The sequence below is a fragment of the Bombina bombina genome, chromosome 3 (genome assembly GCF_027579735.1).
Source record: "Bombina bombina isolate aBomBom1 chromosome 3, aBomBom1.pri, whole genome shotgun sequence".
Taxonomy (NCBI): Eukaryota; Metazoa; Chordata; class Amphibia; order Anura; family Bombinatoridae; genus Bombina; species Bombina bombina.
This window is the reverse complement of record NC_069501.1, coordinates 1,256,928,557-1,256,954,044: the sequence shown is the minus strand read 5'-3', so window position 1 is coordinate 1,256,954,044 and position 25,488 is coordinate 1,256,928,557. Positions and strand designations below refer to the sequence as shown.

The 25,488-nt window shown below is 39.7% G+C and overlaps 1 protein-coding gene across 1 annotated transcript in view; it reads left to right on the top strand.

Annotated features, from left to right (window-relative positions):
• The window catches only part of RNF121 (ring finger protein 121), a 125,744-nt gene that overhangs the window by 61,068 nt on the left and 39,188 nt on the right, over nucleotides 1–25,488 (top strand). The window contains exon 7 of the mRNA XM_053708793.1: nucleotides 25,257–25,390. Within this exon, the coding sequence (XP_053564768.1) occupies nucleotides 25,257–25,390 (134 nt within the window). The remainder of the gene's footprint in view (nucleotides 1–25,256; nucleotides 25,391–25,488) is intronic.

Below are 25,488 nucleotides of genomic sequence, written 5' to 3'. Positions count from 1 at the left end.
TGTCTTTTTTTCGCTCATGCCTGGGTTTCGAGATGTTCCAGATCCCTGGGTGGTAGATATTATGTCCCAGAGAAAATTCTAAATTTTTCCTCCCAGGGGCAGGTTACATCTATCAAGGTTATCTGTAGACCAGATAAAAAGAGAGGCATTCCTAAGTTGTGTTTAGGATCTTTCCAACATGAGATTGATCGTTCCTGTTCAGGAGCAGGGTTTAGGTTTTTATTCCAATCTGTTAATCATTTCCAAAAAGGAGGGAACTTTCAGACCCATCCTGGATCTAAAGTGTGTAAACAAGTTTCTCAGATTTCCCTCTTTCAAGATGGCAACTATTCGGTCAATTCTTTTTCTGGTTCAAGAGGGTCAATTCATGATTACAGTAGATCTAAAAGATGCGTATCTTGCTTTCCTAGACAAGCATCTTCAGTTTTGGTATTGCAACAGCTCCCAGGGTGTTCTCAAAGGTTCTGGGTGCGTTGCTGGCAGTTATCAGATTGCAGGGGGTTGCAGTAGCTCCTTATCTGGACAACATTTAGTTCAGGCGCCATTTTTTCAACTAGCAAACTCCCACACGGAGTTGTTGTCTTTTCTGCAATCCTACGGTTGGAAGGTGAATTTAGGAAAAAGTTCCTTGATTCCGGCTACAAGAGTGGTATTCTTGGGAACCATTATAGATTCTCTGGCAATGAAGATCTTTTTGACAGAAGCAAGGAATTAAAAAATGTTCAATTCATGTCTGGCTCTTCAGTCATCTCTTCATCCGTCGGTGGCCCAGTGTATGGAGGTTATTGGTCTGATGGTTTCGGTCATGGACATCATTCCGTTTGCCCGGTTTCATCTCAGACCTCTGCAGTTATGCATGCTGAGACAGTGGAACGGGGATTTCACGGATCCGTCTCCAAAGATTGTTCTAGATCAGGCTGCAAGAGATTATCTTCTGTGGTGGTTGTTTCCGGATCGTCTCTCTCAGGGAACCTGTTTTCAAAGGCCTACCTGGGTGATCGTGACCACGGATGCCAGTCTGCTGTCTGTGGTTCTCTAAAGGCTCAGGGTCTGTGGACCCGGGAGGAATCGGCTTTTCCTATAAATGTTTTAGAGCTGAGGGCAATCTTCAATGTTCTTCTAGCCTGGCCTCATTTGGCTTCAACCCAGTTCATCAGATTTCAGTCGGACAATATAACATCCGTGGCTTACATCAATCATCAGGGAGGAACTCTGAGTTCCTTGGCGATGAAGGAGGTAGCCATGATTATTCAGTTGGTGGTAACTCACAATTGCTCTCTGTCTGTGATCCACATTCCAGGGGTGGACAATTGGGAAGCGGATTTTCTGAGCAGACAGTGTTTTGATCCGGGGGAGTTGGACCTTTATCCGGAGGTGTTTTCCAGTTTGATTCTCAGGTGGGGTCAACTGGTGTTGGATTTTATGGCATCTCGTCGCAATGCCAAGCTTCCGAAGTACGGTTCGAGGTCAAGGGATCCTCAAGCGGTTTTAATAGATGCTCTAGCAGTTCCTTGGAAGTTCAGTCTGGCATACGTGTTTCCTCTGTTTACCCTTCTTCCTCAAGTTATTGCTCAGATCCGACAGGAGAGGGCATCAGTAATTCTCATTGCACCGGCGTGGCCTCACAGGATCTGGTATGCAGATCTGGTGGAGATGTTATCCTTTCCACCTTGGAGTCTTCCGTTGAGGGAGGGCCTTCTACTTCAGGGTCCCTTCCTTCATCCAAATCTTGTTTCTCTGAAGCTTGTTTCTCTGAGTCGGTTATTGAAACTATGATTCAGGCGCGTACGCCTGTGACTAGAAAAAATCATTTATGTAAGAACTTACCTGATAAATTCATTTCTTTCATATTGGCAAGAGTCCATGAGCTAGTGACGTATGGGATATACATTCCTACCAGGAGGGGCAAAGTTTCCCAAACCTCAAAATGCCTATAAATACACCCCCCACCACACCCACAATTCAGTTTAACGAGTAGCCAAGAAGTGGGGTGATAAGAAAGGAGCGAGAGCATCAACAAGGAATTGGAATAATTGTGCTTTATACAAAAAAATCATAACCACCATAAAAAAGGGTGGGCCTCATGGACTCTTGCCAATATGAAAGAAATGAATTTATCAGGTAAGTTCTTACATAAATCATGTTTTCTTTCATGTAATTGGCAAGAGTCCATGAGCTAGTGACGCATGGGATAGCAAATACCCAAGATGTGGAACTCCACGCAAGAGTCACTAGAGAGGGAGGGATAAAAATAAACGGCCAATTCCGCTGAAAAATAAATCTACAACCCAAATCAAGTTTTAATCTTTATAATAAAAAAAACTGAAATTATAAGCAGAAGAATCAAACTGAAACAGCTGCCTGAAGTACTTTTCTACCAAAAACTGCTTCTGAAGAAGAGAACATCAAAATGGTAGAATTTAGTAAAAGTATGCAAAGAAGACCAAGTTGCTGCTTTGCAAATCTGATCCACTGAAGCTTCATTCTTAAAAGCCCAGGAAGTAGAAACTGACCTAGTAGAATGAGCCGTAATCCTCTGAGGCGGGGATTTACCCGAATCCAAATAAGCATGATGAATTAAAAGCTTCAACCAAGATGCCAAAGAAACGGCAGAAGCCTTCTGACCTTTCCTAGAACCAGAAAAGATAACAAATAGACTACAAGTCTTTCTGAAATCTTTAGTAGCTTCAACATATTTCAAAGCTCTAACCACATCCAATGAATGTAAAGATCTCTCCAGAGAATTCTTTGGATTAGGACACAATGAAGGGACAACAATTTCTCTACTAATGTTGTTGGAATTCACAACTTTAGGTAAAAATTTAAATGAAGTCCGCAAAACCGCCTTATCCTGATGAAAAATCAGAAAGGGAGACTCACAAGAAAGAGCAGATAATTCAGAAACTCTTCTAGCAGAAGAAATGGCCAACAGGAACAATACTTTCCAAGAAAGTAATTTAATGTCCAGAGAATGCACAGGCTTAAACGGAGGAGCCTGTAAAGACCTCAAAACCAAATTAAGACTCCGAGGAGAGATTGACTTAATGACAGGCTTGATACGAACCAAAGCCTGTACAAAGCAATGAATATTAGGAAGATTAGCAATTTTTCTGTGGAACAGAACAGAAAGAGCAGAGATTTGTCCTTTCAAGGAACTTGCAGACACACCCTTATCTAAACCATCATGAAGAAACTGTAAAATTCTAGGAATTGTAAAAGAATGCCAGGAGAATTTATGAGAAGAACACCATGAAATGTAAGTCTTCCAAACTCTGTAATAAATCTTTCTAGATACAGATTTACGAGCCTGCGACATAGTATTAATCGCTGAGTCAGAGGAAACCCCTATGACTAAGCACTAAGCGTTCAATCTCCATACCTTCAAATTTAATAATTTGAGATCCTGATGGAAAAATGGGCCTTGAGATAGAAGGTCTGGCCTTAACGGAAGTGGCCAAGGTTGGCAACTGGACATCCGAACAAGATCCGCATACCAAAACCTGTGAGGCCCTGCTGGAGCCACCAGCAGTACAAATGAACGCTCCATTATGATTTTGGAAATCACTCTTGGAAGAAGAGAACTAGAGGCGGAAAGATATAAGCAGGTTGATAATTCCAAGGAAGTGAGAACGCATCCACTGCTTCCGCCTGAGGATCCCTGGACAGATACCTGTGAAGTTTCCTGTTTAGATGAGAAGCCATCAGATCTATTTCTGGAAGCCCCCACATCTGAACAATCTCTGAAGAAACACATCTGGGTGAAGACCATTCTCCCGAATGTAAAGTCTGGCGACTGAGATAATCCGCTTCCCAATCGTCTATACCTAGGATATGGACTGCAGAAATTAGACAGGAGCTGGATTCCGCCTATGCAAGTATCAGAGATACTTCTTTCATAGCTTGAGGACTGTGAGTCCCACCTTGATGATTGACATATGCCACGGTTGTGACATTGTCTGTTTGAAAACAAATAAACGGTTCTTTCTTCAGAAGAGGCCAAAACTGAAGAGCTCTGAGAATCGCATTGTTCCAAAATATTGACTGGTAATCTCTCCTCTTGAGATTTCCAAACTCCCTGCGCTGTCAGAGATCCCCAGACAGCTCCCCAACCTGAAAGACTTGCATCTGTTGTGATCACAGTCCAAGCTGGACGAACAAAAGAACCCCCTTGAACTAAACGATGGTGATCTAACCACCAAGTCAGAGATAGTCGAACATTGGGATTTAAGGATATTAATTGTGATATATTTGTATAATCCCTGCACCATTGGCTCAGCATACAAAGCTGAAGAGGTCTCATGTGAAAACGAGCAAAGGGGATCGCATCCGATGCTGCAGTCATGAGACCTAAAACCTCCATGCACATAGCTACTGAAGGGAATGATTGAAACTGAAGGTTTCGACAAGCTGAAATCAATTTCAGACGTCTTTTGTCTGTTAGAGACAAAGTCATGGATAGTGAATCTATTTGGAATCCTAAAAAGTTTACCCTTGTCTGAGGAATCAAGGAACATTTTGGTAAATTGATCCTCCAACCATGTCTTTGAAGAAACAACACTAGTTTATTCGTGTGAGATTCTGCAGAATGTAAAGACTGAGCAAGTACCAAGATATCGTCCAAATAAGGAAACACTGCAATACCCCGCTCTCTGATTACAGAGAGTAGGGCACCGAGAACCTTTGAAAAGATCCTTGGAGCTGTTGCTAGGCCAGAAGGAAGAGCAACAAATTGGTAATGCTTGTCTAGAAAAGAGAATCTCAGGAACTGATAGTGATCTGGATGAATCAGAATATGAAGATATGCATCCTGTAAGTCTATTGTGGACATATAATTCCCTTGCTGAACAAAAGGCAGAATAGTCCTTATAGTCACCATCTTGAATGTTGGTATTCTTACATAACGATTCAAAATGTTGAGATCCAGAACTGGTCTGAAAGAATTCTCCTTCTTTGGAACAATGAAAAGATTGGAATAAAACCCCAGACCCCGTTCCTGAAAAGGAACTGGCACAATTACCCCAGATACCTCCTAGGTCTGAAACACACTTCAGGAAAGCCTGAGCCTTTACTGGGTTCACTGGAATGCGTGTTATGGCATTACAAATGAAATTATTAGCATGTTGAATTAACTTAACAATGCTATACACATTATGATCTGGTACTTGTTGTGCTAAAGTTTCCAACCAAAAGGTTGAAGCAGCAGCAACATCAGCCAAAGAAATAGCAGGCCTAAGAAGATGACCTGAACATAAATAAGCCTTCCTTAGAAAAGATTCAAGTTTCCTATCTAAAGGATCTTTAAAAGAAGTACTATCTGCCGTAGGAATAGTAGTACGTTTAGCAAGAGTAGAGATGGCCCCATCAACTTTGGGGATCTTTTCCCAAAACTCCAATCTATCAGTTGGCAAAGGATACAGTTTCTTAAACCTTGAAGGAGTAAAATAAGTACCCAGTCTATTCCATTCCCTAGAAATTACATCTGAAATAGCATCAGGAACTGGAAAAACCTCTGGAATAACTACATGAGGTTTAAAAACCGAATTTAAACGTTTACTGGTTTTAATATCAAGAGGACTAGTCTCCTCCATATCTAATGCAATCAACACCTCTTTTAATAAGGAACGAATATACTCCATTTTAAATAAATGAGGATTTGTCAGTGTCAATATCTGAGGTAGAATCTTCTGAACAAGATAGATCCTCATCTGAGATAGATAAATCAGAATGCTGTTGGTCATTTAAAGGGACAGTCAATTAAAAAAAAAATATTTCATGATTTAAATAGGGCATGCCATTTTAAACAACTTTCCAATTTTGCTTTGTTCTCTTAGTATTCTTAGTTGAAAGCTAAACCTAGGAGGTTCATATGCTAATTTCTTAGACCTTGAAGACTGCCTCTAATCTGAATACATTTTGACCACTAGAGGGCATTAGTTCACATGTTTCATATAGATAACATTGAGCTCATGCACATAAAGTGACCTAGGAGTGAGCACTGATTGGCTAAACTGCATGTCTGTCAAAAGAACTGAAATAAGGGGGCAGTCAGCAGAAGCTTAGATACAAGATAATTACAGAGGTAAAACGTGTATATTATAACTGTGTTGGTAATGCAAAACTGGGGAATGGGTAATAAAGGGATTATCTTTCTTTTTAAACAACAAAAATTCTGGTGTTGACTGTCCCTTTTAAAACTTCTCATAAATTTGATGAATTTTTAAAGACCTTTTACGTTTATTAGAAGGTGTTATGACAGACAAAGCCTGAATGGAATTAGAAACAAATTCTCTCACATTAACAGGAATATCCTGAACATTAGATGTTGAAGGAACAACAACAGGTAATTGATTATTACTAATGGAAATATTGTCTGCTTTTGAAAGTTTATCATGACAACTAGCACAAACTACAGCCGGAGGAACAGTTACCACAAGTTTACAACAAATGCACTTAGCTTTGGTAGAACCGACATCAGGCAGCAGGTTTCCAGTAGTAGATTCTGATACAGGGTCAGCTTGAGACATCTTGCAATATGTAATAGAAAAAATAACATATAAAGCAAAATTTTCAATTTCCCGTTATGACAGTTTCAGGAATGGGAAAAAATGCAAACAAAATAAGCCTCTGGAAACCAGAAGCAAAATGAAATAAGAACTTAAATAATGTCAAAAATCTGTAAGAAGGAAATATAGTGATTAACCTGAATCATGGCAAATATAATTACAAACATTATATTTAGAATTTTACATATAAAGCGCCAAACCATAGCTGAGAGTGTCTTAAATAAAAGGAAAACATACTTGCCAAAAGACACTCGTCTACATAAAGTAGATAGCCAAACCAGTACTGAAACGAGAATCAGTATAGATATCAGTCTTTATCTTGGAAAGTTCCTTTTGGGTAGCTAATTCCTCGACTCGTAGAGTCTCCAAGTTATCTGTGTTACAATGTGATTCTCCTTATCTGGTCCTTCGTACGGGTAAGGTAGTCCTGCGTACCAACCTGGGTTTTTTCCTAAGGTGGTATCTAACAAGTACATCACTCAAGAGATAGTTGTTCCATGCTTGTATCCTAATCCTTCCTCAAAGAAGGAACGTCTATTACACAATATTGGACGTGGTTTGTGCTTTAAAGTTTTACTTACAAGCTAAGAGTATATCGTCGATCTGAAAAGGGAGGTAGGAGATGAATCTCTACGACCGATAACAGAGAACCTATGAAATAGATCCCTGTTAGGATGACCATTGTATTCAATAGGTAATACTCCCTTCACATCCCTCTGTCATTCACTGCACTCTGAGAGAAACCGGGCTTCAGCACGCTGCGAAGCGCATGTCAACGTAGAAATCTAGCACAAACTTACTTCACCACCTCCATAGGAGGCAAAGTTTGTAAAACTGAATTGCGGGTGTGGTGGGGGTGTATTTATAGGCATTTTGAGGTTTGGGAAACTTTGCCCCTTTTGGTAGGAATGTATATCCCATACGTCACTAGCTCATGGACTCTTGCCAATTATATGAAAGAAAGATTTATTACAAAATATGGCTTAAATATCTGTATTGGTGTGAATCTAAGGGCCACTCTTGGAATAGAGTCAGGATTCCTAGGATTTTGTCTTTTCTCCAGGACGGCCTGGAGTAGGGTTTATCTGCTAGTACCCTGAAGGGTCAAATTTCTGCCTTATCTATTTTGTTGCATAAACGTCTGGCGGATGTGCCAGGCGTTCAGTCTTTTTGTCAGGCTCTGGTTAGAATCCGGCCTATGGTTAAGTTTGTGACTCCTCCATGGAGTCTTAATTTAGTTCTGACAGTTCAACAGGCTCTGTTTGAGCCTATGCATTCTTTGGATATTAAGTTGTTAACCTGGAAGGTTTTGTTTTTGGTTGCTATCTCTTCGGCTCGAAGAGTTTCGGAGCTCTCAGCGTTGCAGTGTGAAGCTCCTTTTCTTATTTTTCATTCTGATAAGGTAGTATTACGTACTGCTTTAGGTTTTCTTCCTACGGTTGTTTCAGATAATATTAATCAAGAGATTGTTGTTCCTTCTTTGTGTCTTAATCCTTCTTCTCATAAGGAACGTTTGTTTCACAACCTTGATGTAGTTTGTGCTTTGAAATATTATTTACAGCTGACTAAGGATTTTCGCCAGTCTTCTTCTTTATTTGTTATCTTTTCTGGGAAGTGTAAGGGTCAGAAAGCTACGGCTACTTTGCTTTCTTTTTGGTTGAGGCGTATTATTGGCTTGGTCAGCAGCCTCCTGAGAAAATCACGGCCCACTCCACGAGGACTGTTTCTTCTACCTGGGCTTTCAAAAATGGTGCCTCTGTAGATCAGATTTGCAAGGCTGCCACTTGGTCATCTTTACACACTTTCTAAATTTTACAAATGTTATACTTTTGCTTAAAGGGACAGTATACACTCATTTTCATATAACTGCATGTAATAGACACTACTATAAAGAATAAGATGCACAGATACCGATATAAAAATCCAGTATAAAACTGTTTAAAAACTTACTTAGAAGCTTTCAGTTTAGCTTTGTTGAAAAGGTAGCTGGAAAGCCCACTGCAAGTGGGAAATAAGACACTTTTCCCCCCTCCCCCTTCTTTTGCATATGAAAAGACCCTTTACACAAACAGGAGCAAGCTGGAGAAGGTATATATCAGTATTCACATAAAACTTTGGGGCTTGGTTAGGAGTCTGAAAATCGGAGCAATTTTATTTGAAAATAAGCAAAACTAAACATTTTTTTTTTTTTTAAAAACTTCATGGGCTATATAAATAGATCTACAAAACATTTATGCAAAGAAAAAATGAGTGTATAATGTCCCTTTAAGCGGAGGCTGTTTTTGGGAGAAAGGGTTCTTCAAGCAGTGGTGCCTTCGGTTTAGGCTAACTTTCTTGTCCCTCCCTTTTCATCCGTGTCCTCTAGCTTGGGTATTGATTCCCAATAGTAATTATGATGATCCTTGGACTCACCGTGTCATTAGAAAGAAAATGAAATGTATGCTTACCTGATAAGTTTGTTTCTTTCTTGACACGATGAGTTCAGGGCCTGCCCTGTATTTTCAGACTGTTTATTTTTACATAAACCTCAGGCACCTATGCACCTTTTTATTACTTCCTTTCTCCTTTCCCTTTGGTCGAATGACTGGGGGTTGTGGGTAAGGGGAGTGATATTTAAAAGCTTTGCTGCGGTGCTCTTTGCCTCCTCCTCCTGGTCAGAAGTGATATTCCCATTAGTAATTATGATGATCCGTGGACTCGCCGTGTCAAGAAAGAAACAAATTTATCAGGTAAGCATAAATGTATTTATTTTTTATACTAATTATGCAAATAAAGTATAGTCCTAGAAAACTATTATATGCAAAACAGTAAGTCAAGTAATGACCTTAAACAGCAGCTCTAGGCTGGCATCAAAGTTGAAATATGCTTCACAATAATTTTAAAGAAAACGGTAAAAAAAAAAAAAACGAAATAACCAAAAATGCCATTTTCGGCCGAAGCGTTTCTGCATCCGAAATTTCGGTGCATCCCTAATATATAGTAAATTAAAAATGAACCGTTTTTCTGACTCAGATTATTGGAAGCTCACATTGCAGACTAAACAAGCATAACCGTTCCCAGCAGAGGTAATAAGGTAATGCATAACAATTCAGTTTGCTAACACAATAACTGTGGCTAGCTTTGTCTATCCTGTATCAAGTCCAGATTGGCTCCTACAAATAAGGCAGCAGTAGAGGGGGATTTTCCACTGAAACAAACAATTACAGCAAGAAAGCTGCAGAAACCTCTTGTAGTTTCAAGGCGTTTTATATCCCTTTAACGGGAACTTGTAATCACGCTAATGAAAGAGCAGTGATTAAACATTCGACTTTATCATTGTAACTGATGCTTAGTGGGTATAGCAGTTCTTCCACGATTTGGTCTCCTCCAGTAGAATTGGAAGTTTTTCTTGATCAGCCAGTGAGTGCTAGCAGTGGGGAAGGCAGCCTAGGACAGACCCTGCCACCTAAGAGAGCTCATCTAAACAATAAACTGTTTTGCTCTTCGTTCTCTTGTGCATTTCCCCTGCTCTGACAGGCCGTGTAGATGTTACTTAGTAACCTGGTTATGTTTGCGTGTTGTGTCTTCATATGGCTACAATGTTGTATTTTTTTGTAAACTACATGAGCGATCTCGAAAACTAACTTTTGTTTTAGGGCATTGAGAGCATGCAGCTCAGTTTATTTCATAATGTGGTGAGAATCCACGAGCCATCACGTGTGGGATTCTACTACTGGCAAAGATACCCAACATACCAAGATCTTTTAATCCCTCCCACTTCCCTGTACTCCTTTTGTCTTTATCTCCACAGGCGAATGTTAAGAATTGAGGTGCTCCTGGTACGTTGACAGGGTTCTCAGACCTACTTGAGTCTCATTTTTCCCCTCAGAGAGCTGGGAATAGGACAGAGGTGTGTAAGGAATAATTGGGCAGTGAAATAAATTCTCCCGTGGGGAGTTTGTCTTAAGCCTGACACAGGTTTTGAGGGATTTATCCCATAGCCTCCTCCTGTTGGTGTCCTCTGCTGGTTTTACACAGCATTGCATGGGTTCTCTACTAGAAGCAGAGTTTCTACAGCTGGGTAAGTACAGTAGAGGGCATACTGCTGTACCAGATGCATTCACATAGCCCACAGGTTATTAGCAGATACATTATGTATATCCTCACTACGCATTCTTTTAATAGGCGATGAACATGTTGCGCAACATAGTTTGTGCTATGGAAACGTTGTTACTGTGTTTCGTCTGTGCTATGTTTGTTGCCAGTTTGACATATTTTTATTACATATTTTTGGCTCTGAGGGGGTATTTGAGGTACACTTGTGTACGACTGCTTCTGTTGCATTAGTGGTAGTATATTCCACTACACTCATTCTCTCCATTGCAGGGGCAATACTCTTACTAAGGCACACTTCTGTCCAGCAGCACTAGTGTTAACTATTTTTCCCCACCTAGCTTTGCTCCCGCTCTTTTCCTTCCTCAGTGCCTCAGAAGCCAGACAGATGGCTCAGCATGCTAAGGCACTGTGGCTGAGGTCTGTAGCAACCCAAGCACTTCTGATTGCTTTGTAGCAGGTTAGATTTGACATAAATCATTATTTAAATCACTAGCAGTAAGACTCAATGTAAATCATGGTTTTCTACATAAAGGTTTCAGTTTTAAGAATAACTTTTCAGATTATTTTTCCTGATTTAGTTCTATACCAATAGAAATCAAGTTCAATCCGATTGGCTGATCCAATCAGCAAATCAGATTGAGCTCGCATTCTATTGGCTGATCGGAACAGCCAATAGAATGCGAGCTCAATCTGATTGGCTGATCGGATCAGCCAATCGGATTGAACTTGATTCTGATTGGCTGATTCCATCAGCCAATCAGAATATTCCTACCTTAATTCCGATTGGCTGATAGAATCCTATCAGCCAATCGGAATTTGAGGGACGCCATCTTGGATGACGTCATTTAAAGGAACCGTCATTCGTCGTTCAGTCGTCGGCCAGGATGGATGTTCCGCGGTGGAGGTCTTCAGGATGCTGCCGCTTCGCTCCGGATGGATGCCGCTTGGATGAAGACTTCAATCGGATGGAAGACCTCTTCTGGCCCGCTTGGATGAAGACTTCAGCCGGATCATGGACCTCTTCAGCCCCCCGCTTGGGCTTGGATCAGGACATTGGAGGAGCTCTTCTGGACCGATCGGTGAACCTGGTATGGTGAAGACAAGGTAGGATGATCTTCAGGGGCTTAGTGATAGGTTTATTTAAGGGGGGTTTGGGTTAGATTAGGGGTATGTGGGTGGTGGGTTGTAATGTTGGGGGGGGGTATTGTATTTTTTTCTGTTACAGGCAAAAGAGCTGAACTTCTTGGGGCATGCCCCGCAAAGGGCCCTGTTCAGGGCTCGTAAGGTAAAAGAGCTTTGAACTTTAGTAATTTAGAATAGGGTAGGGCATTTTTTTTATTTTGGGTGGCTTTGTTATTTTATTAGGGGGCTTAGACTAGGTGTAAGTAGTTTTAAATTGTTGTAATATTTTTCTTATGTTTGTAAATATTTTTTTATTTTTTGTAACTTATTTCTTTTTTATTTTTTGTACTTTAGCTAGTTTATTTAATTGTATTTCTTTGTAGCAATTGTATTTAATTTATTGATAGTGTAGTGTTAGGTTAATTGTAGGTAATTGTAGGTAGTTTATTTAATTAATTTATTGATAGTGTAGTGTTAGGTTTATTTGTAACTTAGGTTAGGATTTATTTTACAGGTAAATTTGTAATTATTTTAACTATTTTAGCTATTAAATAGTTCTTAACTATTTAATAGCTATTGTACCTGGTTAAAATAAATTCAAAGTTACCTGTAAAATAAATATAAATCCTAAAATAGCTATAATATAATTATAATTTATATTGTAGCTATATTAGGATTTATTTTACAGGTAAGTATTTAGCTTTAAATAGGAATTATTTATTTAATAAGAGATTAATTTCGTTAGATTTAAATTATATTTAACTTAGGGGGGTGTTAGTATTAGGGTTAGACTTAGCTTTAGGGGTTAATACATTTATTAGAATAGCGGCGAGATTCGGTCGGCAGATTAGGGGTTAATAATTGAAGTTAGGTGTTGGCGATGTTAGGGAGGGCAGATTAGGGGTTAATACTATTTATGATAGGGTTAGTGAGGCGGATTAGGGGTTAATAACTTTATTATAGTAGCGCTCAGGTCCGGTCGGCAGATTAGGGGTTAATAAGTGTAGGCAGGTGGAGGCGACGTTGTGGGGGGCAGATTAGGGGTTAATAAATATAATATAGGGGTCGGCGGTGTTAGGGGCAAGCAGATTAGGGGTACATAAGGATAACGTAGGTGGCGGCGCTTTGCGGTCGGCAGAATAGGGGTTAATAAGTGTAGACAGGTGGAGGCGACGTTGAGGGGGGCAGATTAGGGGTTAATAAATATAATACAGGGGTCGGCGGTGTTAGGGGCAGCAGATTAGGGGTACATAAGGATAACGTAGGTGGCGGTCGGCAGATTAGGGGTTAAAAAATTTTTTTCGAGTGTCGGCGATGTGGGGGGACCTCGGTTTAGGGGTACATAGGTAGTTTATGGGTGTTAGTGTACTTTAGAGCACAGTAGTTAAGAGCTTTATAAACCGGCGTTAGCCCAGAAAGCTCTTAACTACTGACTTTTTTCCTGCGGCTGGAGTTTTGTCGTTAGATGTCTAACGCTCACTTCAGAAACGACTCTAAATACCGGAGTTAGAGAAATCCCATTGAAAAGATAGGATACGCAATTGACGTAAGGGGATCTGCGGTATGGAAAAGTCGCGGCTGGAAAGTGAGCGTTAGACCCTATTTTGAGTGACTCCAAATACCGGCGGTAGCCTAAAACCAGCGTTAGGAGCCTCTAACGCTGGTTTTCACGGCTAACGCCAAACTCTAAATCTAGGCCTGAGCTTCTTGAAACTTAGAGTTGATCCTGTGTACATAGATTTGCAGGGGAGCAATGACATTACAGCTTTAATGGTTCAGATAGAGAATGCAATGTTAATAGAACTCTGGCCATCCCTAGAGAGTCTGACTCTGGACAAATGGCAAGGGGGTGAAACGGGATAGATTGATGTTTGTTTCTCAATATTCTAAGCAAAGCTATATGATTCAGAAAAGTATCCATAAACAATTTGGGTTTTGTATCCCTTTAATCTCATCTTCTATTAACTTTTGGGGATAAGCCCTTTGAAGAAGCTTCTGACCCATTTCATGTAGTCTCAATCTGGCTGTTTCATCACTTGCAACAATACGTCTGACCCTTAAAAATTGGCAAGTGCAATTAATGGATTATTGGCAACTTGTTTGTATACTGACTTGTCTGAAAGCTGTTGTAAAAGTTCTGATTTATAATCATTTTTATTCAGCACTACTATTGCCCTGACTTTATCCGCTTCCTTCAGCTCAGATCTAAGTTAAGATTTAAAGGGACAGTACACTATAAAATTGTTTCTCCCTTAAAGGGACAGTCTACAGTAGAATGTTTGTTTTAAAAGATAGATAATACCTTTATTACCCATTCCCCAGTTTTACATAACCAACACTGTGATATTAATATACTTTTTACCTCTGTGATTACCTTGTATCTAGGAACCTTCTTCCAGCCCCCTGATCACATGACTGTGACTGTTTATTATCTATTGACTTGCATTTAGTATTGTCTTGTGCTAACTCTTAAATAACTCCCTGTGCATTAACACAGTGTTATCTATATGACCCACATGAACTTATCAGTCTCTTGTTGTGAAAAGCAATTTAAAAAGCATGTGATAAGAGGCAGCCCTCAAGAGCTTATAAATTAGCATATGAGCCTACCTAGGTTTAGTTTCAAATAAGAATACCAAGAGAACAAAGCAAATTTGATGATAAAAGTACATTGGAAAGTTGATTAAAATTAAAAGTCCTATCTGAATAATGAAAGTTTAGTTTTGACTAGACTGTCCCTTTAATGTGTTTCCAATAACTTTTTTTTTTACCAGCTGCAGAGTATAAAGTGTGAGATTTGTTATTTGTTTCTAAGAATTAACTGATTTTGTGTTTTGAAGCCACAACCTAATAAAATGGGTTGAGCTTGTAGGTATAATCAGATCTCATTACTTTATCACATTGTGTACATATACATCCTGCTTTATCTTATATCTGTCCATAAACCAATCACCAATACTTGGAGAGAACAATGGAAAATTAACATTTTATTACCTTATCTCTTCTATATCCCACTGGGAGTGTAATTTCTTCTACTGGCTGTGATTACACAGCTTGGCCTTGAGGCCAAAAACTTTCAGGATAGGTGGGGATACTACAGGCTAAATAAACTATTTCAAATGCCAGTATAAGGGTAATGGAAATACTTGTAAATAATTTAATACACTCCAGCAGGTAAAGTGGACCATTGGGAACAAATTAAAGGGGAGAAATGGTTTGAGTAAACTGTCCCTTTAAGGCTTGGTACCAGTTGATTCAGGATCCTCTGGTACTAGTTAATGGTGTCCCAAGGTTACAGAATATGCTTCTGGTTAAGACCTCCATGAGGAAGGTTTCTTCTGTCCCATGTTTCAAAGGACTCCAAGAAGGCGAGTGTCTTCTTTCAGTGTTCTCATGTTCTGGGACTCATGGGTTTGATAATTCCGGTACCAGATATGGAACATGGTCAATGTCTTATTCCAATTTTTTATCATCCCAAAGGAGGGAAATTTCAGGCCTATTTTGGATCTGTAAAATGTAAACAGGTTTCTGAATCTTCCTACATTCAAAATGGAAACCATATGTACCATTTTTACCTCTGGTCCAACTGGGTCAGTTTGTTTCCACCCTAGAAGGTATTGTTTCTTTTAGCAATTTCTTTTGCCAGAGAAGTTTCTGAATTGACTGCTGTCTTGCGTGATACCTTGTTGTTTTTCTTCAGGATAAGGTTGTGCTACACACAGTATATTTCTTTCCTAGATATGGTGAGTCCACGGCTTGAGTAGTTGGGAATATCACTCCTGAGCAGCAGGAGGAGGCACAGCTAAACTGTTAAGTATCACTCCCTTACCCACAACCTCCAGTCATTCTCTTTGCTTTCAGTGCTTGGAGGAGGTGAAGTTTAGGTGTCTGAAGAAAAATTTTGATTTCATCTACAAGCAAGTTTTAGGGTATAGCCGGATTCCACGTCATTCCTTGTAGTCAGGTAGTGGTGGCTTTAAAGCAGTTAGGAACTTGTAAAGAGGTACTTACTGCGTTTTCCTAACAATTGCTGCCCTAGTTTAGAAAGCCAGAGTTGGCTACTCTGTTCTTTCGTTTTCAAAGGTCTCTGTGAGGAACTGTGTCCTCTCATACCTTGTAACTGTCTACATGCCGGACAGTGGAGCAGGTAAGTGCTTTTTCTTCCAGTTGGGGAGACACTTTTTTTTTTTATTGGGACATAAATAATCCTGTTGTATGGTTTACACTGGGGCATGAAGCAGGCACTGTAACATGTGTGAGACTAACATTTAAACTTTTAAAAAGAAAGGGTAAAATTGTATTTATTAGGCTTTATTTTCTGACACATATTTACTTGATAAAACAAAACAAGTTTAAACTAAAAGTAAGGATGAATATTCTATTTCAGCAGCTTATTCATTCCCCCTTTGCTTTAAAATAAAACAATGCAACATTTTAAACTGTCAGGTTTGAAAAAAACGGTTATTTCTGGTACTTGGTGTACCAGGAAGTAGTGCCTCTCTGTGTCACAGCAGTAATTTGACAGTTGCAAGGATAGCACATAGCAAAAGCAACAGCCCTGAAGCTGAGGTCCCAGGTTCAGTCCCAGGGTTTGACTGTACCCCCTCCTCAAGGATCTCTCCGAGGGCCACCAGGCTTATACATTTTAGCTGGGAATCGATCCTAATTTGGGATCAAATGTAAAGTGTATTTTTTCATTGGCTTATTTTAATTGAATATTAAAATATTTTAAACTTATCTGTACAAATTTATTTACTGTTTCACAACATGTCTGTTATGGAGCAAGCGCCTGCTCTCAAGAATTCATGCTTATGCTCCTATGCAATTTTGTTCTTCATGTGTCAAGAAAACCTTGCAAAATAAAGGTAACATTTTTAAACCTAATGTTTCTCAGGATGATGCTGTTAAAATAATACCTCGGCTTTCTCCTGCTACGTCCCAAGCCTCAATGGCGTCTCATGCAGTGCCCTGCAATTCCTCTAACTCCTAGTGGAGTTTAATTATAAGCAGAAATTGCTGCCCAGGTATCGTCGACAGTATCTGCGGCATTAGCTGCCATACCCAGATAACAGGGAAAACGCAAGAGGAAATCTAGAAATTCATTGCCTGTCCTCAGTTCTGCTTCCCAAGTTGCCCTTTCTCATAAGTCTGATGAGGAAGATACATCGGGACTTTCTGAGGGTGAAATCTCAGATTCGGACAGTATAATTCCTTTTTCTGAGACTGAGGTGGTATCTTTCAGATTTAAGAAGAAAAAATGGGGTTTATTTAGCAGCGCTAAAAAAAGCTAGGAAATGATGATACCAATCTAATTTCTGTTTTATACAATCTATTTTATTTAAAAATTCTTATAACACATAAAAACAACAGCAAATGCTTTTCCTAATTAATAAAGGGACGTCTCCCTTATACAACACTTATAAAAACAGACTAGAACCATATAATCCTAGAATTTAAGGTATAAAGGAATTAATTCTATAGATAACATATGGCAAGCAACAAATTTCTAAGATAAATGGTGAATTAAATATTTAAAAGGCACAAATGTATCAATCCTAATAGCTTTACAGTTCTTCAGTAACAAATTCAGTTATAAAGTTACACAGTTACTTTCCTTGGACATATAATTGGCTCAGGTGTGCTGGATAGTTAAAAAGGCAAAAAACAGCCAATATTCTGATTTAGGTGCCAAAGCAATCGTGGTTAATGGAAATGGTTAATTTAACAGATGAATACCTTGATGTCTTTAAAGTTCAGTTTGCGTGTTTTAAAAAACGTAGTGCAAATTAGTGTAGAGGTACCTTAATCTGTCCTGGTTGCAACCGCTGATTATCTTCACTGTGAGGGATTCACAGACTGTTTGTTCCTGGTGCTTCTGATAAGTCACCTGACCTTCTCTTTGATTCAGAGGTCAGGGGTGATGATCCGTTCTGGTGATGTAGTTATCCTTTTTTTGTTTTCCTTTCTTCTTGCAGGGTCAGGAGAAAAGTTTAAAGTTGCAGGGTCACACAGCTTTGTGACAGTAGTAAATGAAGTTTAGTAGAGTGTAGCAGGTCCCATTCAACGCGTTTCACCCTTCTGGGCTTTATCAAGAATTCTTGATAAAGCCCAGAAGGGTGAAACGCGTTGAATGGGACCTGCAACTTTAAACTTTTCTCCTGACCCTGCAAGTTAAAATCTACCTTTGGTAACTTCAGGGAATACGGTGTTACTGCTAAACACTGACCAAAGATTTCTTCAAACCTTAAGAAGTCTGAGGGAACCCAGATGAAAACAATATTTGGGCTATAAGAAGAAAGGAAAACAAAAAAAGGATAACTACATCACCAGAACGGATCATCACCCCTGACCTCTGAATCAAAGAGAAGGTCAGGTGACTTATCAGAAGCACCAGGAACAAACAGTCTGTGAATCCCTCACAGTGAAGATAATCAGCGGTTGCAACCAGGACAGATTAAGGTACCTCTACACTAATTTGCACTACGTTTTTTAAAACACGCAAACTGAACTTTAAAGACATCAAGGTATTCATCTGTTAAATTAACCATTTCCATTAACCACGATTGCTTTGGCACCTAAATCAGAATATTGGCTGTTTTTTGCCTTTTTAACTATCCAGCACACCTGAGCCAATTATATGTCCAAGGAAAGTAACTGTGTAACTTTATAACTGAATTTGTTACTGAAGAACTGTAAAGCTATTAGGATTGATACATTTGTGCCTTTTAAATATTTAATTCACCATTTATCTTAGAAATTTGTTGCTTGCCATATGTTATCTATAGAATTAATTCCTTTATACCTTAAATTCTAGGATTATATGGTTCTAGTCTGTTTTTATAAGTGTTGTATAAGGGAGACGTCCCTTTATTAATTAGGAAAAGCATTTGCTGTTGTTTTTATGTGTTATAAGAATTTTTAAATAAAATAGATTGTATAAAACATAAATTAGATTGGTATCATCATTTCCTAGCTTTTTTTTAGCGCTGCTAAATAAACCCCATTTTTTCTTCTTATCCACCATTTAGTTCTCTTTGAGGGAAGAACTTTTTTAGCAGCAGGAATCCACCTTTAGGCGCTCCTATCACACTACACATAAATCTTTCAGATTTAACACCTTCATGTATTGTTAAAGGAGGTTTTAGTTACTTTAGATGACACCGATACCCCTGTCGTTGTCACTCCTAAGAAATCTAGTAAACGTAATAGTTTCTTTGATGAAACTTCTGAGGTTTTTCCTGTGCCGGACCGTGCTAGGTAGATTATCTCACAGGAATGGGAGAAACAAGGGGTGTCTTTCCCCCTCCCCCCCCCCCCACCGTCTCCCATTTTTAAGAAAATGTTTCCTGTCAAGGACTCCATTAAAGACCCTTGGTATACTGTACCCAAAGTTAAAGGGGCCATTTCCACTATGGCTAAGAGAACCACTAATCCTATTTAGGATTGCTGCTCTTTTAAGGATCCAATGAACAAGAAGCTTGAGGCTTATTTGAAAAAGATTTGTGTTCATCAAGGTCTCCAATGGCAACCTGCGGTGTATTGCGACTGTGAATAGTGCAGCATCTTATTGGTTCGATGCCTTGTCTGATTCTCTTCAAGTAGAGACTTCCTTAGATGAACTTCAATATAGGATTAAAGCTCTTAAATTGGCCAATTCCTTTATTGCAGATACCATTTTACAGGTTGTTAGACTAGGAGCTAAAACTTCTAGGTTCGCTGTCCTAGCCCGCAGGGCGTTATAGTTGAAATCCTGGTCTGCGGACGTTTCCTCTAAAGTCAAGCTTCTGGTGATTCCTTACAAGGGCAAAACCTTGTTTGGACCTGGTTTGGCAGAAATTATCTCTGATATTACGAATGGAAAAAGGGTCTTTTCTACCTCAAGATAAGAAGAATAGGCCTAAAGGACGTCAAAGTAATTTTCATTCCTTTCATAACTTCAGAGGAAAAGTCCAAGCAGGAACAATCCAAGTCTTCTTACAAACCCACTCAGTCTTGGTACAAGGGACAACAATCAAAGAAACCAGCAGATGATTCCAAATCAGCATGAAGGGTTTGCCCCCGATCCAGGATCGGATCAGGTGGGGGGCAGACTTTCTCAGTTCTTTCAAGCCTGGATAACGAGATGTCCCAGATCCCTGGACTGTAGACATAGTATAACAGGGTTACAAATTGGAATTTGAGACTTTTTCTCCCAGAGGCAGATTCCTTCTCTCAAGATGATCTGCAGACCAGATAAAAAGAGAGGCATTCTTGAAATATATAGAACATCTTTCCTCCCTGGGAGTGATAGTTCCAGTTCCAGTGCAGGAACAGGGTCTCGGGTTCTACTCCAACCTATTTGTGGTTCCTAAAAAAGAGGGAACTTTCTGTCCCATTCTAGACTTGTAGTGTCTAAACAAGTTTCTCAAAGTTCCATCCTACAAGATGGAGACTATACACTCCATTCTTCCTTTAGTAGAAGAGGGTCAGTTCATGACAATCATAGACCTAAATGATGCGTATCTTCATGTTCCTATTCACAGGGACCATCACAGATTCCTGAGATTTGCCTTTCTGGACAAACCTTTCCAGTTTGTGACCCTTCCATTTGGTCTAGCCACGGCTCACAGAATTTTTTCAAAGGTTCTGGGGCTCTTTTGGCAGTGATCCGTTCTCGTGGAATTGCTGTGGCACCTACCTGGACGACATATATATATATATCAGGCGCCATCTTTTCAACAAGCAAAATCTCACACAGAGGTTGCCTTTTCTTCGTTCCCACGGATAGAATGTGAATCTGGAAAAAGAGTGTTCTTAGGGACCATAATAGATTCTCTATTGATGAAGATTTTTCTGACAGAGGTTAGGAAAAACAAAATAATTTCCTCTTGCCTCTTTCTTCAGTCTACTGCTCATCCTTCAATGACTCAATGTATGGAGGTAATCGGTCTGATGGTGGCTTCCATGGACATCATTCCTTTTGCTCAATTCCATTTGAGAGTTCTTCAGTTGTGCATGCTCAGACAATGGAATGGCGGCCATGCGGATCTATCTCAGAGAATAGAGTTAGATCAGTCATCAAGGGACTTTCTCCCATGGTGGATTTCTCAGGAACATCTGTCTCAGGGCACATGCTTTCGAAGACCTTCCTGGCTGATTGTGACCACGGACGCCAACCTGCTGGGCTGGGGAGCAGTCTAGAACTTGTTAAAAGCTCAGGGCCTTTGGACTCGGGAGGAGTCGACTCTTCCCATCAACATCTTGGAGTTGAGGGTGATTTACAATGCTCTATTGGCTTGACCTCAGTTGTCTCAGCCCAGTTAATCAGGTTCCCGTCGGACAACATAACCTCTGTGGCTTACATCAATCACCAGGGAGGAACTCTTGAGTTCCTTAGCCATGAAGGAGGTTACTCGGATTCTTCAGTGGACAGAAACCCACAATTGCTGTCTATCTGCCATTCACATTCCAGGAGTAGTCAACTGGGAAGCAGTTTTCTGAGCAGACTTTTTATCCCGGGGAGTGGGAACTCAATTCGGAGGTGGTTTCCAGCTTAGTCCTCAAATGGGGGGTACCGAAGTTAGATTGGATGGCGTCCCATTAGAATGCCAATCTTCCAAGGTACGGTTCAAGGTCAAGAGATCTGCAGGCCATTCTGATAGATGCTCTGGCGGTTCCTTGGATTTTCAGGTTGGCATACCTGTTTCCTCTGTTTGCTCTCCTTCCACAAGTCATTGCTCGTATTAAACAGGAGAGGACGTCGGTGATTCTAATAGCCCCTGCGTGGCCTTGCAGGATCTGGTTTGCAGACCTAGTGGAGGTGTCATCTCTCCCACCTTGGAGACTACCTCTGAGGAAGGACCTCCTGATTCAGGGTCCCTTCATCCAAATCTCGTTTCTCTGAAGCTGACTGCTTGGAGATTGAACGCTTAATTCTGTCTAAGCCGAGTAATATTCCCAACAGTAATTACTCAAGCCGTGGACTCACCATATCCGGAAATAAATACATTTATTAGGTAAGCATAAACTTTGTTTTTTCTACTTAAGTTAGCATCTTTGGAAAACATTAACCAAGAGACTGTAGTTCCTCCTTTGTGTCTTAACCCAAAGAATTCTAAGAAGAGAATTACACAATTTTAGATGTTTGACAAGCTTTAAAATATTTTATTAACAAATTACTTAGGATTTTAGGCAATTTACTAGTTTATTTGTTCATTACTCTGGTCCACGTAAGGGTCAAAAAGCTACAGCTGTTACTTTGGCTTCTTGGTTAAAGCAATTAATAAGACTTACTTGAAGGCGGGTAAGTCTCCACCAAAACTCATCACGGCTCATTCTACTAGATAAGTTTCCACTTTTTTGGTGTTCAGAAATGAGGCTTCTGTGGAACTGATCTCTCTGTATCTGAAAGCTTAACGTTCTTACTCAGAGCTGTCGTGGTAATGAGATTTCATGCTATTTTCTACCAGTCTGCACTCCTAGTCTAATTCCTTTGTCTGGCTAAATTCTGACAGTAAGGGCTACACTATACATTACAGACCTGGCAATGGGGGGGGGGGGTAATGGAGATGTTTTCATTGACCTTTGATTGATTTCTGCAAGAATTCACAACCTTGCTTTATTGTTGGAAAATTTTTGTTAGACTTTTAGTTGGACATTATTGTAGGAAATTGTAATTGGACCGTTACTTAAAGGGACACTGAACTCAAATTTTTTCTTTTATGGTTCAGATAGAGCATGCAATTTTAAGCAACTTTCTAATTTACTCCTAGAATTTTTTTATTCGTTCTCTTGCTATCTTTATTTGAAAAAGAAGGCATCTAAGCTTTTTTGGTTCAGACTCTGGACAGCACTTTTTTATTGGTGGATGAATTTATCCACCAATCAGCAAGGACAACCCAGGTTGTTCACCAAAAATGGGCCGGCATCTGAACTTACATTCTTGCATTTCAAATAAAGATATCAAGAGAATGAAGACAATTTGATAATAGGAGTAAATTAGAAATTGCTTAAAATGTCATGCTCTATCTGAATCACAAAAGAAAAAATTTGGGTTCAGTGTCCCTTTAAACTAGACTCGAAATTAAATTTGCCCCTAAAGTCTTTAGTTATGCTGTGCAAAACACTTTGTAATGTACTTCATGTTGCCGCCTCCTAGTGTAATTAAAAAATTGTTTTTGTTTTTCATTTCCCACAAAAGGTTGAAGTGCAAACTCTAATGTAAAGTTATTGCTAGCTCTGTGACCGCACTCTTTGTTGCCATACTGTATGCATAAGCAAAAGTTTTATGTCCCATTTAAGTGCCAGAGGGCCTTCGTGTACTCTGCCATGTCTTTACTTAGCATTTCCCCAGCCTTCGTGTACTCTGCCATGTCTTTACTTAGCATTTCCCAAGCCTTCGTGTACTCTAGCATGTCTTTACTTAGCATTTCCCAAGCCTTCGTGTACTCTAGCATGTCTTTACTTAGCATTTCCCAAGCCTTCGTGTACTCTGCCATGTCTTTACTTAGCATTTCCCAAGCCTTCGTGTACTCTGGCATGTCTTTACTTAGCATTTCCCAAGCCTTCGTGTACTCTGGCATGTCTTTACTTAGCATTTCCCCAGCCTTCGTGTACTCTAGCATGTCTTTACTTAGCATTTCCCAAGCCTTCGTGTACTCTAGCATGTCTTTACTTAGCATTTCCCAAGCCTTCGTGTACTCTAGCATGTCTTTACTTAGCATTTCCCAAGCCTTCGTGTACTCTGCCATGTCTTTACTTAGCATTTCCCAAGCCTTCGTGTACTCTGGCATGTCTTTACTTAGCATTTCCCCAGCCTTCGTGTACTCTGCCATGTCTTTACTTAGCATTTCCCAAGCCTTCGTGTACTCTGCCATGTCTTTACTTAGCATTTCCCAAGCCTTCGTGTACTCTGCCATGTCTTTACTTAGCATTTCCCAAGCCTTCGTGTACTCTGCCATGTCTTTACTTAGCATTTCCCAAGCCTTCGTGTACTCTAGCATGTCTTTACTTAGCATTTCCCAAGCCTTCGTGTACTCTGCCATGTCTTTACTTAGCATTTCCCAAGCCTTCGTGTACTCTGGCATGTCTTTACTTAGCATTTCCCCAGCCTTCGTGTACTCTAGCATGTCTTTACTTGGCATTTCCCAAGCCTTCGTGTACTCTGCCATGTCTTTACTTAGCATTTCCCAAGCCTTCGTGTACTCTAGCATGTCTTTACTTAGCATTTCCCAAGCCTTCGTGTACTCTGGCATGTCTTTACTTAGCATTTCCCAATCCTGAGAAATAAGTCTCGTCTTATGTACTCAGCATTCTGATGAAAAGCTGAGGTCAGTTTCCTCAATATCATGCAAATTCATGCAAACTAGTCTCAGGCTAACGAGTTGCTTTAAAAAAAAAAAAAAAAAAATCCGTTATCTTGGTTTTGATTTCTGCAATTCTTGGCAGTGCTGTGTACGTGGAAGAGTTTATGGGAAACCCCCCTGAAAAAAAATAATAATAATCTGTTTAAAGGGACATGATGCCCAAATGTTGAAACACTTGTAAGAGATGCAGCATAGCTGTAAAAAGCTGACTAGAAGATATCACCTGAACATCTCTATGTAAAAGAGATATTTTACCTCACAATTTCCTAATTTTTCACACCCAACTGTAAAGAGACTTTAAGCAGCCAGTCAACAGAATTGTTGTTTTAAAAAGATAGATAATCCCTTTAATATGAATTCCCCAGTTTTGCGTGACCAACACCGTTATAATAATGTTTTACCTCTAATTACCTTGTATCTAAACCTCTGCAAACCGCCCCCTTATTTCAGTTCTTTTGACAGACTTGCATTTTAGACCATCAGTGCTGACTCCTAGGTAACTTCACATGCGTGAGCTCAATGTTATCTATATGGCACACATGAACTAATGCCATCTAGTGGTGAAAAAACTGTCAAAATGCATTCAGAAAAGAGGCGGCCTTCAAGGTCTAAGAAATTAGCATATGAGCCTACCTAGGTTTAGCTTTCAACTAAGAATACCTAGAGAACAAAGCTAAATTGGTGATAAAAGTAAATTGGAAAGTTGTTAAAAATGACATGCCCTACCTGAATCCAGAAAGTTTATTTTGGACTTGACTGTCCCTTTAAGCAGCCAATCAGTATGCTAGTGCCAGGACTTGCTAGGGAGCGTGCATCTGACATGTGCAGCACATTCATGTTATTTTCCTATTCAGTTTAAAGAACTTTACTATGAAATCCCATGAGATCACAGCAAAGCAATGCATGACCTGAGCACTACTGATTGGTCATCTTTTTATTTTATTTTTTTTGTACTTGCCGCTGGACAGTAACTGAAATATTTGTTGGCTTTTTACAGTTATGCTGCATCACTTTCAAGTGATTTAGTATATGAGTATTATGTCCCTTTTAAGTTGTGTTACTAAATATTATATATACACATGTGCTGTATTTGGATGCTTGATGTGATTTCCCCCCCCTTGTTTCTTTGCAGTTTTACAGCGCATCAGGGATGCCCACGAAGCACCTCTCAGACAGCGTATGTGCAGTATGCGGTCAGCAGATTTTTGTAGATGTCAATGAAGAGGGTATAATCGAGAATACTTACAGGCTATCCTGCAACCATGTGTATCCTTTGCATTTGTCGCACAGCTAGGTTATCTACAGGTTATGCCTTATATGTAGCTACATGCAAGTTTGGTGGTGTAAATACGTATATTAAGTAC